This window comes from Peromyscus eremicus, chromosome 19 (genome assembly GCF_949786415.1).
Source record: "Peromyscus eremicus chromosome 19, PerEre_H2_v1, whole genome shotgun sequence".
In the NCBI taxonomy this organism is placed as follows: Eukaryota; Metazoa; Chordata; class Mammalia; order Rodentia; family Cricetidae; genus Peromyscus; species Peromyscus eremicus.
Genome location: NC_081435.1, coordinates 69,822,054 through 69,838,104, shown reverse-complemented (window position 1 = coordinate 69,838,104; position 16,051 = coordinate 69,822,054). Strand labels below are relative to the sequence as shown.

General features: G+C 48.3%; 1 protein-coding gene across 2 annotated transcripts in view; it reads right to left on the bottom strand.

Annotated features, from left to right (window-relative positions):
* Window positions 1-16,051, bottom strand: part of Mbp (myelin basic protein) — a 112,474-nt gene that overhangs the window by 72,643 nt on the left and 23,780 nt on the right. For both annotated transcript variants that reach the window (XM_059246773.1, XM_059246772.1), the window contains exon 2: window positions 14,293-14,368. In XM_059246773.1, the coding sequence (XP_059102756.1) occupies window positions 14,293-14,343 (51 nt within the window). In that variant the 5' untranslated portion in view covers window positions 14,344-14,368. The remainder of the gene's footprint in view (window positions 1-14,292; window positions 14,369-16,051) is intronic.

The window sequence follows — 16,051 nt, the reverse complement described above, 5'->3', positions numbered from 1 at the left end:
GAAGTGACCAAAATTCTACTCTTGAAAGAGTCTGAGAGCAGAGTCAGATGACAACATCAGAGCCGGGCTGGGGGTGAGAGGGGACTTTAGTTACTAAAACAAAGGCCACCTGGTGAGGGTCTTAATCTGAAAGACAAGAGCAGAGTTAGATGATCTTGGGTAGGTGGGACTCTATGGAAACTCAAAATAAAATAAAATAAATAATGGGCAAGATGAAAGACCGAGGAAGAACAAACAGGCTGCGGACTGTGGGCACAACTGTGGTCCTAGTGATGGAAGTGGAGTCAAGACGATCCTGGGGCTCGCTGGTCTGTCAGCCTGGCCTACCCGGTGAGGGTGAGTTCCAGGCGAGTCAGAGACTCTATCCCAAAAAATAAGTGGGCCTGAGTTTGTCCCCGGACCTTCACATGTACGTGCACCCAAGTGCACATGCAACCACTCATGTGTACACACACACACACACACACACACACACACACACACACACACACAGAGAGAGAGAGAGAGAGAGAGAGAGAGAGAGAGAGAGAGAGAGAGAGAGAGAGAGAGAGAGAGAGAAAGACATTGTATGTAGTGGGGGAGAATATTTGAAAATCTCTTATCTAATGCAGATCAAACATCTAGATTGTAACAAACTCCCACAAATCAACAACACAAAGAAGTCTAATGTAAAAAGGTGGTGGAGGACATTTTCTCAAAGAAGGTAATGTGTCTGGCCAGTAGACTATGAAAAGATGCCCAATACCATTATCCCTGCGGGATTCACATCAAAGCCACAGTGAGACTCTGTCTTACACACCAGGTTGGCTGTGGTTGTGTGATGAAACTGTACTCCCAGACCCAGCTGGTAGACATGTCAGATGGGACCTCAGACCCAGCTGTGTGTGGGGGTATGATAGGATCCTCATACCCAGCTGTGGGAGGGTATGATAGGACCCTCATACCCAGGTGTTGGGGGGTATGATGGGACCCTCATACCCAGCTGTGGGAGGTATGATGGGACCTCAGACCCAGCTGTGGGAGGTATGATGGGACCTCAGACCCAGCTGTTGGGGGGGTATGATGGGACCTCAGACCCAGCTGTGGGGGGTATGATGGGACCTCAGACCCATCTTGTATGCATGTCAGATGGTGCAGCTGCTGTGGAAAAGGTTTTACAGTTTCTCAAAAAGTTGAACACAGGTGAACAATAAATTAGCAACTGTATTCCTAGGTGCATTCTTGACAGAAATGAAACATGAGTCTATCTAAACACGTAAATATCCACAGAAGCATTATCTATAATAACTTGAAGGAGGAAGCATCCCATATACCCAGTAACCTATAAGCAGGTAATTAAAACGTAAGATATCTCAACAATGGAACTGTAGTCAAGAGAGAGGGATGGGGGATTGCATGGACCAAATCTTCAAAACGTAATGCTTTGGGAAAGAAGCCACACACAAAAGGCCACCCAGATACTTCCGTCCTTGTGATCTACTATAATGAGGAATATAGAGACAGAGGACCAGTGGCTTCTGAGGGATGGGGTGGTGTGACAGTTGAGGGACAGATGTGGTTTGTGAGAGTCAGTGTTCCAAAATGGGATGCTGTGGTGGCAGCACACACACCCTGAAACTGCACTGAACATTTTCAGTCTGTAGGTGTACGAACTACATCTTAGTAAAGATGCTAAACACACATGCACATGCACGTGTGCGCACACACACCCACACCCACACCCACACCCACACCCACACACCCATAGGGCTGGGCTACAGCTCAGTGGTGAGCATTTGTCTAGCATTAGAGGACCCAGATTCCACCCCCAGCACTGAAAAGGAAAAAGAAAAGACTAGAGGAAAAATGGCCAACGCTGGTAAAAGGTGTGTTTGCAGGTTTGTGCCAAGTGAGAGCTTTAGCGTACTGTGTACCGTGCAGAGCGCTCTGGCTTCATGCAGTTCTAAAGTCACTTTCCTGGGGAAACACCTTGTCTGGGTCCTGCGACGTCTTTCCTTAAAGCATAGCGATCGGGAGATCACATTGGGGTGTGGTTAAAAGTGCAGAGGTCCTTAAATAATGAATGCAAAGGAATGTGCTGGGGATTTTGTTTAAGCACCCAGAAGTCACAGCGGGATAAACATTACTCAGTGTGGCTCTGAAACTGCTTATTGAGGTCTGTTACGCAACTGGACGGACAGGCTTCTATTTTAGGAGTACAGATACCTGGCTGTTTATTACTGGATGCTACGGCTGCCTCAGCTGGCCAAGTGCGTGGGAAGGATGGTCCCTTCGGGAGGGGAGGAGAGAGGGGGATGGATCGGCTCAGCCTGGTGCTGTCAACTGCAATGTGATGCTGCTCAGTGAATTTCATGACATGAGCTTTAAAGGAACTCATCACTAAGCGATTTAAGTCAGTCTCAGAAAGACAGACACCATATGCTTTCTCTCTCTTTGTGGGTTCTAGATTTTATGCAGAGACACAGAATCATACAGACGACATGAAACAGAAGCAAGACTGTCTAGGGCATTAAGCAGATGAACAGAAATGGGGGTGTGAGATACCAGAGGACAGGGGTATGGCAGGGATTTGCTCTAAGTACTTTATATATTTGCACAAAAATGCCTTATGTAACCCAGAATGGTAATTAAAAAAATAACTCGTGGAAGGATATTTATTCAGTTAAAAAGTAGTCCACATTTTAGGACTAGGATAAAGTGATCGAAACCCCCAATCTCTTTCTGAAGGCAAATGCTTTAGTTTTGTGCAATACAAAACTGTCTTGGCTCCCTTCCTTTACAATAGCCCTCTACGCTTCTGAGTGGTCTCTAATTTAAAGGCTTTAAGTCAAGGCCCATCTTTGAGGTACAGGCCATCTCTGCTTACAACAATAACACCAATATATCAAGAGTGCAGATGTCTTTCTGAATATACATTGATCTCCAATATGTGGGATCTCCCAGCGTCCCCTCCCACTTGCAAGGTAGGCAAGCTTGTGTGGGTAAACCCAGTATACTCAACAGGCCATCATTGCCAGGTATCCATGGTTATTGCCTATTGCCTCCTCACTGATTTTGAACTTCCAAATCCTTGGAAAGGTGTGTAGGCAAAAGCAGGTTTGAACGTATCAGTGAAGCAAGAATAAGGACAGAGAGAGACACACACACACACACACACACACACACACACACACACACACAGAGAGAGAGAGAGAGAGAGAGAGAGAGAGAGAGAGAGAGAGAGAGAGAGAGAGAGAGAGAGAGAGACTGACTCCCCGGACTTTGTCACTGCAGCTGCACTCTGCTCATTTGCCTCAAAGAACCACACCCGGGTTGTGAAATGGACTTTCCATTTTGTCTTGGCAGCAGCTCATCCTTCAAAGCTGTCTCTGTGGTCCTGTGGCCTCAGGGTGAGTTGTGGGAATGGCAAGCTGACTAGCTTGCTGGGAGGGCAGGGGAAATACACCGGGCTGGCGCCGATGTCCACACAATCCACGGCAGAGCAAATCACTTGAGCTTTGGAAAGGAATGGACTATGGGTCGAGAATTTCCTGCGCACAGCAAGGAGCTGCCAATCACCAAGATCTACTGAGGCCAGCTCCTCACTCACGGGCCATCTGAGCATGGTGTTCTTTGCAAACAGAGGAAGCTGTCTGTCCCCTAGATGTCTCTTGGTTCACAGGGGGTAATAAAAAAAATCAAACCACAATGCGGTTAGCAGAAGATCCAAGTTGTAAAGGCCTTATGGAAAATCTTCTAGAGCTTTCTACTCATCCACACAGGTCACATGAAAACCCAGGATTCATGCACACAGGTTTTCCTGAGCTAGTCATGAAGTGAGACTTTCAGGCACTGAGCGAATCGTGGCTTTAAAAACACCAGTCAGTCTCCTCCATTTGGTTTAACCCTAGGCACTGCATGCTCAGGAGCAAAACAGGAAACTCTGGTTTTCTTGTAAAAAAAACCAAAACAAACAAACAAACAAAAAACCAGGCTGGGCTGTCCCTGCTCAGGGTGGTGAGGTGTGGTGGATTCCAGCATTGAATCAGAAAGAGTCCGCTTATAGAGGAGCTTATCAAAAGCGTCTCCAAACTCTATATCATATTTCCTCTTAAAATATCCCAAATAACCTACTTTTAAAAAGCCAAAATCAACCTCCAATTGTTTTAATTTATGTTATTTGAAAAGCTTAAATGTAAATGCTACCTCAATCACTATGGCCTTTTGTTAATTAAAAAAAAACAACAACAAAAAACGGAGTCATGGTTGCTGCAGGTCAGTGGGAAGGGCATGTAACACTCAGGGGCTAAAAGTGCAATGCAGAACCATGACACTGAGCCTTCTCCAAGGCCAGGAGGAAGCGGTGATGAACTCCACACCTTTCTATACCACTGAGTGTGTGGGAGGGTCTCACATCTGGGGATGAACCCAGAGTGAAGCTGCTGAATTCCATGTGCTGGATGCCACTACTCAGTGAGGCAAGAGGGCCCCCGGCACGGGCCAAAAGCCCAGGCAGTAACAATAAGCTTTTGGGACCAGAGCCCCACTCCAGGACGAGGGAGAGGGAGCTCAGAGGTGGGACAGCACTGTTCTCCCTCCTCATGGGGATTGCCAGAGAGGAAAAGTCAGTTCAGCACTTCGTAGTATTGCTTAGCCTCCCACCCCCATCCACCTGTATGGTTTTCCTGTCACGTGCCCTACTACAGTTATGAGCTGGTACAGGGTGAATAATCTACGTGGCAAGGATCCTAAATCACCACAGGCTCTCTGCACGGCTGGAGCCTGCCTTGTTTATTTACTAAGGTGTGTTTGGTTGCTTAGGGCTTATGGAGTCTAATTACGAGACATTAAAAAATGAGGACTCTGTTCCAAGCACCAGAGGCAGAAGCACAAAACTAAACTTTCTCCATAATTACCCAGTGGATACATTTTGGAAGTATGATCCTTAGATTAATACAGGCATCAAATTACAATAGGGAGGTGTTTGAACCGTCCAGATGCAGAACGGCGAAGTGAGTCTAAGAAGCTGTCCCTGCAGCGGATGGCAGAGGTTCAGGGCTGGCATCTGTGAGGAAGAGTCCTGCCAGGCCACATCTGTACACGATTATATCCTCATACACACACACACACACACACACACACACACACACACACACACACACACACATGCAAGCATGCACACACACATACACACACACTGCAACACAGCACACACACATACACATAGCATACACGCACACAGCACTCACGCTTGCATACATATGCATGTGCATATACATACAGCACACATATATATATATCATACATCACAAATACACACATATACATACAGTACAGAGATACACATGCACAGGCAGACACATGCTCGACATACATAGACATTCACACCATCATATATATATATATATATACACATACATATACATATACATACAATATACATACATACACAACGCATGCCATCTCTCACTCACTCCTCCATCACATGTACATATTTATAAACAAGAGATGATGCTTTCACAAGTGTATTCTGTCGTATTAAAATTCTTGCTCCTGAGACTGGAGAGAGAATGGCTCAGGGGTTGAGACTGCATACTTCTCTTAGAGAGGACCAAAGTTCAGTTCCCAGCACCCACATCAGGTGGCTCATAACTGCCTGTAATTCCAGCTCCAGGGGATCCAAGACCTTTACCCTCTGTGGCACCTGTACTCATGTGTACACGTACATGTGCATGTGCACACACATGTATACACACTCTCGAAACAATAAAAAATCATCTTTAAAAAGCCCCTCTTGTTTCCAAATGTAAAGCTTCACAAATCAGGTTGCTGAGGAGAGACAAGGGCTTCTGAAGGACACGCTCTGCCCTTTCAGAGTCTGAAGTAAGCCTGTCCTGACAGATACAGTGACCAGTGGCATTCCTGGACTTTCCTGGCGTGGGATAGTAATGGTGGCCCAGTGAGGTCCACAAGCAAGGGGACAGGTGAGCAGGACAGTTGCATGGAAACAGGTTGTATTCAGTCACATCCCTCTCATCCTGTGACATCTGAAGCAGGCAGTGAATGTTTCCATGGTCAGCAGGCCAAGCCCTGCCCTCCTGAACTGGCATGGTGGCACTTTTGGGGAAGTCACCAGGACTGCGAATGAACGTCTGCTCTACCTTGTCACCTTCCTGCTGTTAGTCAAGTGTTGTTGAACCCAAGTTTGAATAAAAAAAAAATTACGTAAGTCCCTCATGAACGTAACTACCCTGCTTCAGAAGGCATTGTTCATCCTGCTCTGGGTGGGGCATCCCATCTCTGTTGACAATTGTATCTTTGACATCTATTCCTGCCTCTTATCAGGGCTCCTGCAGGTGAGCATAGGGGACCCTCAGGGCTTTGGGTTCTGGATTCTTGGAGGATACCAGCCCCTTTCCTTTGTACCCCAAGGTTCCCAGTGTCCAAATCTGGGATGGCACAGAGGAGGCTGGAGCATACCTTGCTGTTCATGCTTTATGCTGCTTGCATGGCTGTGGCATTCACATTTAACAGCCAGCACTAAACAGACCGTTTGTATTTAACAACTGTTGTGTCCTGAAAATTTTGTGACAGATGCTTACAGTGACACAGTTTCTAATAAAAACAAACTATAAAGTCAACTAGCCAGCCAACTAACACAAACCAACCCAAAACCAACCAATTGACTAACTAATAAGTCAAACTAACCAATTAACCAAAACCAGTCAGCTAATTAACCAAATAACCAACCAATGAACAAAACCAATCAACAAACTAACCAAAACCAGCCACTTAATCAACCATAATCAACCATGTAGCCAATCAACCAACCAACCAACCAACCAAGCTAAACAACCAAACAACCAACTAAACAACCAGTCAAACAAAACCAACTAGCTTATCAACTAAACCAAAAGAACCAGCCAGCCAACCAAAATCCTACAATGTGGGTGAAAAAACAGATATTATCTCCTCTGGGCTCTGAGTGGCCTAGGGTTTTCTCTACCCTCAACCCTCTAATGTCCCTGGCCCAGGCTGGAGTCCAGAGCTCTTCTGGACATTGATGTCACCCCAAGACTCACAGACCTGGCTCTACTGAGCATTGAGTGCACAGGGTGGACTCAGAGAGAAAGTGTGTATAGGGCAGAGGTCCCTAACGGCCAGCTGGAGACAGTGGCTGCAGCTGGGTGCAGAATCTGAGTGGAGTAAAGCCTGGGGCCGTTTACAGACCACAGGATTGGCGTTCGGCTTTAGCTCCACTGTGCTCCAGGCAGGTTCATAACCAGCGGCATCATTCTCAACAGGGGTGCGGAGGCCTTAGACATGCTTGCTAATTACACAGCATGTTGTTAATAATTACATTGCCTTTGGTGAGACCTGTGGCCAACCTTGGGTTACAAAGGCGTCTGTGTTCCCTAGTTCTCAGATAAGCGGAACATCTGCCGTGGACCTGAACGCCGGAGTCAACCCGTGGTGGTTCTTTGAACATGGAGCTGTGAGAAAAGCCTTTTGCTCTGAATTCACCCCAGAGAAAAAACATTTGTGACTCAACACACCTAGGAACTTTTCCACCGAGAATCTTCTGGGAGTCACCCTAGTCCATGCCTACCAGTGCCTTAAGAGCTCAATTAGACATTCTGCGATAATTGGAGAACTGCCTGAGTTCCCAAAACACAGTGTCTATGTGACTTGCCTAAAAGATGGAAATTACACACGGATGGACCTAACCCTGTCCACACACCCCACTCGCACACTGCAGTCAAATCCGAAGGGTAAAATTCCCCAGTGGATTCAGTGTCCACCAGTGCAGCCTTCTCAGCACGCTGTGGGTGTGCGTCTGGAAGGGGTGGGAATGACTTGGCCCTTCCTGCTCCTCTTCTGTGATTTGGGTATGGAAGAGTGAAGCCTGAAGCAAGAAAAAAACCAGCATGGCCTGGCAGTTCTGGAGTGTCAGGCTTCTGTTCACTTTCCCAGCATCCTCTGGGCACTGAGGATGGAAGGTCCCTGCCCTTGTCACACTGTCTTTGGGTGTCACTCATTGCCACCTGCCTGTGTGTGGCATGGCACAGCATCTCCTGGAACACTCCAGACAGCTTGGCGAAGTTAGTGTTTGGGCAGCCACTCAGCAAGCCATGCCTGGACACCAGCAGGACTGATGAGCATGGCTGTTCTTCCTGGACTGAACTTCTGTGAGGAGGAGAGAAGACTTTCTGGCGCAGTGGTGAGCCAAGCTGGTTTGAATCTAGCCACTTTGCATTCCTGAGGCAGGTGTGAGGGAAGGAGCAGAACTCACTGGGAAGCTATAGATCCGACAACACACACAACACACTCCCCGGGTGATGCACACTGCATGGTGTGAAGCTCCACGGAGAGAGGCCTTGAGGAGAAGCCAGCACACCCCTCACAGCTGTGGTGCCGGCGTTCTCATGGAAACAGATTTTCCCTGTCAGAGTGAAAGATGCTGTTTTCATCCCAGTGGAAAGCTTTGTGTGGCTTCGACAGCTCTGCCTATATTTGCAAACAAGTGTCTCATTTCTCAGAATGTCACTTTAATATCAGTCTCAATGAGAGAGAGTGGGGTTGGAACAATAATTAAGTATGCAAATTATTTGCCAAAGATGGGGTTATCCCAGGGGAAGGACCAAAGCCCTCTTTGTCCAAAAGCCAATGTTAGAGAATTCTAATGCCCCCCAAAAGTTCCAGAGCAGTCTTTCCTGTAGGTGGGAGGCCACAGAAAAAGCTGGGAGAGGACCTGGAGGACTCTGAAGGCCAGAACTTTCCAGAGACTTCCCGTCACCCATGGAGCAAAGTTGGTGAACTCCGTTGAGGTGGACAGATACTCTGAGCTCTGCTGGCAGCTCCCCGAGGGCTATGGTCAGTGCGGTCACATGTCAGGCTCCTCTCTTGAAGGCAGAGGTGCCCTAAGGGACTCCTGCTGTCCTGCATGGCCCACAGCCTCCTCCTCCCACCCTCCTTCATCTCTAGACTCTCGAGCGATGAATCTGCTCTCTGCACTGCACAGGGTGGCAACTCTTCTCTGTAGGATGCTCATCTGGGCAACGTTGTAAGAAACAACGGTACCTATGTCTCTGTGCCCCTCAGAGAAGTAGCTGATCTTTGGGATGCCACTCAGGCTGTTTTCTCAGCAGCAAAGTCACCCTCACCCCCGTGTGCTGAGGAATAGTGGCTCACCCTAGCACTCTGAAAAAAAAAATGGAGATTCCGGGGGCTATAAAGAAGCTGGCTTCCCTCTCAATAACAGCAATCCTTAAAATGGACACATGTTCCCAGCAGCCTCTGAGACAAGTATCACAATAACCAAATAGAGCCTGGATCTTTAAGAACACAGGTTCTCCCTGTCTACGAAGCTGGCATACAGTTGACTCACAGAACCCATGGCCTCCAGCATTCTGAAGGTTTGTGGGAAAGGATGCTATCGTGAGTAGCAAAGCCTCTTCTTTCTTTTGACGATATTTTAACATGCTTGGACCTATTCTCAGATCTGCAAAGGTGCCACATCTCTTCTCTAAGGTCTGAGGTCCTTTCAGGCTTGCTCTGATGTCCCGTTCTGCAGCACCAGTCTAGTTTGCTTCCTGTTGATGTGATAAAACATTCCGACCATGATGCAAGTTCATATTGACTTCCAGGTGACCATCCATCATTGACAGAAGTCAGGGAAGGAACTCAAGAAGAAACTGAAGCAGAAGCCATGGAGGAATGCTACTTACTGGATTGCTCACCAGTTCGTGCTCAACTAGCTTTCTTATACAGTGCAGGATCGCCTGCCTAGGGAAAGTGCTGCCCACAGTGGGCTGGGTCCTCCCACATCCATCATTAGTCAAGATGATCTCTCACAAACATGACCACACCCTATCTGATCAAGGCAATTCCTCAACTGAGGTTCTCTGTCCCATGTGATTTTATGGTCTGTCAACTTGACCCTAACAGTTATCCAGCACCACGGCCCTTTTGCATTCCCATTCTGCCTCCGAATGCAGTGAATGTCAAAATCTCACTGGACCTCCTTAGGCAGTGAGGCGTTTTGAGGATGGAGCAGGTATACTTTGTGTCCCTGCTCTGCTGTTCAGAGTATAACTTCCTTCATGGTCCTGAGGTGGGCTGTAGCCCAAGGCCATTTAAGCAGCTGGTGGCATGTACTGGGATTCTCATCAGAGTCCAGCAGTGTTGAGCATACACTGGGTGTTTAAAAAGACACTCATGGATGCACGAGAGAATGTATGAATGAACTAATCCAATCTACCCCTCTCCCCAAGTAGATATCTGGACTTTGAAGGAGTGTAGCCACTTAGGAATTACAAGCTCCATGTCAGGTCAGAGGATGTAAGGAAGATAAAACTTAGGAACCTGTCCTGCCGGTTAGGCCAGTTCTTGAGGTATCTTGAATGGTAGCGCCTGTACTGTGATAGGGTCTTTCTGGAGAGAGACAGAATGATACATTGGGCTGTGCTGTGGTATCTGTCCAACAGGAGGTAGTGATAACTTCTCAGATCCTGAAGCCAAGTGCCAAGCTAGGCCTAGAGAGTTCTCTTCCCTAATCGCCCATCTGCCCAGTCCTTACCAGTACTTATCAAATAGTACTCAAATTCAGTTGAGAACTGAATTGTCTACCCCAAAATATATCCACAGAAATATTAACCCCCAGCACCTCAGAAAATAACTGTTTAAAGATGGGCCTGTCAAAGAGGAAACCCAGTTAAGCCTTAGCTCTCAGCTTGGGCCCTGCTCCAACATGAGAAGGGGAAGTGTAGCCTTACAGGGAGGGGACCATGGGAGACACATGGAGAAGGTGGAGCTTACAAGGCCTGGCAGGACACCCACCCTGTGGATTGCTGGACCCCAGACATCTGCCCTGTGACCCATGAGAAAGAAAATGATCAGGGGTTAGCCTTCTCTAATAACCATGACAGCTGAGCCAGGACATCCTTGGCAGGAGGCTGCTTTTAGCTCCTGAGACCAGTCCACCCCCCACCAGAAGCTTTCAGGAGTGTGGTTCCCCCAACTGCTTCCTGAGTGGATCCCCTAGACGACCCAGGGCGGTTGGAGTAATCTCCTTCCCTGGTTTTCCAAATTGCTATAGCATAGATGGAAACTGGGCATAGAATGGACAGATTGGCAAAAATTTGGCAAATGAATGAGGAACAGTTGTTTATGACTGAAGACTCAGAAGACGGGGACTTCCTCATTTCTGGAAGCAGGAATGGCACTTGGAGGAAGTGACACCCAGTCTGTGAGACTGCATCATGACTCAGGAGCCCAGTCCCCAGCCTCCCTATCTAGTGGCCTCTGTTCCCCAATGGGACTCCACAACTGTCCTCTCCAGCTGGATGGCAGGACCTGGGTTCCCTTGCAGAGCCTCAGCTAGGGCATTGCCAGTATCACAGCGTGGCACATTTGACCTCCCCTAACTTCCTAGAGGTCTTTCTCAGCAGTTCCCCATGACCAACGATGCCTGGAGTGTCTAAGAAAAGGGGCTCTGTGTAACCAGAGTACTAAACAGGGGTGTATCTGCCAGACGCCTGAGGGCTCACTGTCCTGGGGTGTTCAAGCCTTGGAGACACAGGGAATCCTCATAGTGGAGACCCCAGGGAGTCTCTACTGTTGTGTGGCCAGTCAGAGACAGATTGACATGACCGTTGACATCTGGCTGTGTGGCTGAACGTATAAGGAGGGGCAGGGAAGAGCTGTTGGGTTGCCCCTGTATCTCAGTGTGGGAGGAGGGAAATTCTTCAAGGGACCGAGGGGCCTGGAGCGCCCTGGGCCAGTCCCAGTTCATGGCTCCAGATCAGAGGGTGGATGATGAATGGGGACGAGTTCTCCCTGCAGAGCCCTCCCGACACTGGAGCACAGCTCAGGGTCTGGAAGAAGAGGGCCTCTTCCTCGGACTCTGAAGAGCAACAAAAAGCCTCAGCTGTCTTCCTTTGACAGGCTGAGGCACAGTCAAAGCATCCCTGTTGTTTTACAGTGTCAGACAGCAGGAAGGAGACAGAGTCTTCCTGGAGCTGGGGTTTCAAATCGGTCATTCTGAGAGGGCAGCTATCCCAGGCTGTGGCAGCCCGGCGCTGTGTGAGCAGCGATCTCTCCACTTTCGATTTCGGCGAGAGAGTAGATTCTCATCAAGCCAGCTTGGCCAAAGTGTGCTCCTCACACCCGCCAGTGTCCAACATCACAGACAGTCACAGCCACAGAACCTGTCAGCAGGATTGAACTGCGTTATAGTCACGAGTCACCTTGACTCGACTCGTGATTGGCTAGCCATTTACATATTTATAAAGCAGTAGTGGAGAAGCTAGAGAACCCTGTTTCGAACTCTCAGGTGAAGTACTAGCATGGGAAGCACAGACCTTCTCACTCCTTTTCTGGGGGTGACCTCAGAAAGTCCTGCGTGATTGACAACTTGGCTGATGTGGAAATGGAATTGGAACTGGAGTCAGACAGAGAGGCCTTACTGTTTACTGTTACTAAAGAAAAGCTACTCAGGCTACAGGAAAGGGGCAGTGGGCGTCTGAAAAGCGCTTCTGTGTGAGGGCCACACCATATTTTGTCCCAAGTGGTAGGGCACATTGTTTTATGTCGGACATAAAACAATGATTCATTGAAAAAGATTTTGATTGATGAAAAAGAATTTGAGCAGTTTTTCTCCTGCTATGAATTAGGTGGGGGTGGGGGGAGGGGCTCAGAAAACTGAGGCAGATGGACATTTGTGGCAGTTTTGATGAGAACGTCCCCCAAGGCACAGGTGTTTGCATACTTGGTCTCCACTGGTGGTGTTGTTTGGGGAGGTTTAGGAGGTGAGGCCTTGCTGGAGGGTGGCACTGGCAGTGGACTTTGAGTGCTTAAAGGATCCATGCCATTTCCAGTTCATTCTCTGCTTCATGCTTTGGTTCAAGATGTGAGCTCCCGGCACCCAGTTCCTGCTGACATGCCTGCTGCTGGCAGCCACACTTCCCCACCATGGTGGACTCTCAACCCTCTGGAACTGTAAGCCAAATAAACCCTTCCTTCTGTAAGTTGCCTTGACCACGAGGTCTTATCAGAACAATAAAAAAATAACTAAGAGCATATTTCCTCGGAACCAGAAGGATTCTTCAGTGATGAAGAATGAACAGAAATTTAGGCAATAGTATTCTGAGGCCACTTAGGGTCCACGTTACGATATCGAGTGGGGGGAGGCATTCAGAAAGTACCAGTGACGTCACTGGTCAATCACTAGGAAAGTCCGTGGTGAAGGGAACCTCACCAGGGAGAGGAAGTTGGTGCGCCTAACTCTGCCTGGCTGGAGGGAGGGGATGGTTTCTATTTTTTTTTCCTGTCTTGCTTATCTGTGCTTTCCAAACGTCCTGTGACAAGCTGTAGAAGGCGTGGGGAAGGGACAGAAAAGAACTGAAAACCACCAGTGCCCACCAGCCTGTGGCTGGGATGCTGTCGGCTGGTATGCCATGGACAGTGTGAGCTTCTGAAGGCAGAGGGGACAACCCCAGTTCTGGGGAAAACCTGGGTCATAAGTGTGGGATATGTGGTACAATCAGAAGCCATGCCTCACAGCTGAGCATCTGCGTGTGGGCTGCTGGGAGACTCAGAGGCGTACAGCTAGGGTAGAGCAAGACCCTGGGAGGGAACTGGGAGAGGCGTTGCTGATTCCACGGGGAAAGGCCCTGGATCTACCCACATTTCTGACAGCTGGACTCAGAAGGCAGATGTCTGAATTAGTACCAGGCCGAGGAAACAGCCCAACAACTTCTTCTTTAACCACACCTGAGACGCAGGTCTAGCTTCTGAACCCAACATCAGGGCCTTCCTCTACAGAACGGGCAGGCGCTGTATGTACACTACCACAGAGAATGAAGGTTCGTCACCGATCACGAACGGGTCTCAATGTTCATGATGTCAACATACAGGTTCAGGAGATAGCGGAATGTGGGAATACCACTGACAAATAAGGAATGTTGGATGACAAGGACATTTATTCAAGAAAGCCAGCACCCTACAATCTCTGTTCTGCGAGCATCTGAGCCTAGGGAGCGCCCAATGGCTCACAGGCGGAGCCTTCTCCTCTTTCCCATCTCCCTCCCACCTTGGGTATGACTGCACCCCTTTCCTCCTTCATTTTCTTTCCAGGCCATGATGCACCCACTGACAGGCAAGCCTCCTGAATGAATAAATAACAACATACATAACAAAGCAAAGAGCAAGCCTCATGCAGCCATTCAGGAACTGTTCTTGTGAAAACCCACTTTATCTTTGGCTGGACTAAAGCCAGACAGGACAGGAGGGTCGGCCTCAGCCGAGTCTTACCTTACTGGCTTTTTCTGCAGTTAGCTCTCGCTTTCCAGAATGGTTTCCCATAGTGACTCAGTGGTATCCCCAAGAACTAGAAGAAAAGAGCAGGTGTCAGCTGGGAAGTTAACACTTCTGGATTTTTCATATTGTTATTTGACCAGAGAAAAATCCCACGATCCACAGCAGTCACTCAGAATTCAAGAAACACACCAGAGTTGTCAACAAACGCTGTTCTTGGGATCTCATGGAAAGATCTAGAAAACAAAACGACACCAATGGTCCAGTTCTGCCCAGTGACCAACATTTGAGTATGAGATCATCTGTTATGATGTCTGCCCACTCAAGAAACCCTGCTGAGCATTCAAACACAAATGCACATACCCAGAGCTCCAACTCATATTTGAGTGGAATGGGAGCAGGGATGGGGATGGGGAGGTAGATGGACGGGTTGGGGAGATGAGCTGAGATGTCAGAAAACTCTCTGCATAATTTTTCAAATGGAAATGGAAATGCTTCCTCCTGGAGAGCCGGGATGATCGTGGATGGCGGGGCCAGAGCGAGGCTATTTCTTGTAAGTATCCAAAGAATGTGCAGAATTTGGAGGAAAGATAAAGTTGGATGAAGACAAGCACGTCCTCCTCATTGTCATTTTCTAACCTTTCTAACGCAGCAAACATATACTTCTTTTCCAAAGGATGCACAGAGCTGAAGAGTTTGGTCAGACCCATTCCCAACAAAACAACTTCCAGCCATGGGTAATCCCTAAGCAGAGTGCCACGTGTCCAATCTGTGACCCGATTCTTCCAGGAAATCCATTAAGGGTCATTTAAAGATATGAGTGCTCAAGTGCCCGCTCCCCTCAAACCCAGGCAAGGTGACGAAAGGCTCAAAGTGACGCTGACTTTCAAAGCTGGAATGAGACATTACACAGCACAGCCGGAGGGCACGGCACACTTTGCTCTTTAAAACTCTTTTCACGGGAGTGAGGTGCCCCGCACCCGACTTCCCATCTCCCCCACACCTGGAGTGCTTCAGTAACTAAAGAAGACTAAACCGTGAGTGGTAGCCCACAGACGTAATCTCAGCACTTGGGATGTGGAGGCAGACCATCAGCAGTTCCAGGCCAGCCTCGTCTATATAGCTATTTCAAAGCCAGGCTGGGTTTGCACTAGCTGGATAATCATATGGGTCATATGAACCCCTTTCGCAATTGTACAAAAACAAAAAAAGAAAATCAAGAACCCCAAAAAACAAACAACAACAACAAAGGAATGAAGAGGAAAGGGAGAGGAAGGGGAAGAGGAGAGGAAGAAGAAAGGAAGCCGGAAAAGAGAAAAGCTGACACTGATGTCATCACAGACTGGGGACAGGTATCTCCTCAGCGTCCCACAGCCCGGATTAATGCTGAGACGGAGTCACTGGGCTGGAGTTCAGTGTCTGACCTTCGCGGAGGGAGAGATAACAGGGCAGGTTCCCAAGCTCAGCAGCTTTCACTTGGTTAAGCAGTCAGGCACTCCCCAGTACTTTAATCCTTGTAAAAACACAAGCAACCTGGTGTAGATTGTCTGGCTCCCTGACTGGGTTTCAGGGGACTGTAACTAAAACATGGCTGTTCTGTCTCTGCTCCTCACCTGTATTACCGATCTCTGTGGGTCCCTTGGAACGTACACTCTAATTTATGGAATAAAGCATTGCTCAACTGTACAACTAAACACAGCACCAAGAACTCACGCTACTATTATGTCTCCAGGGCAGCAATCACCTCTGGGCACCG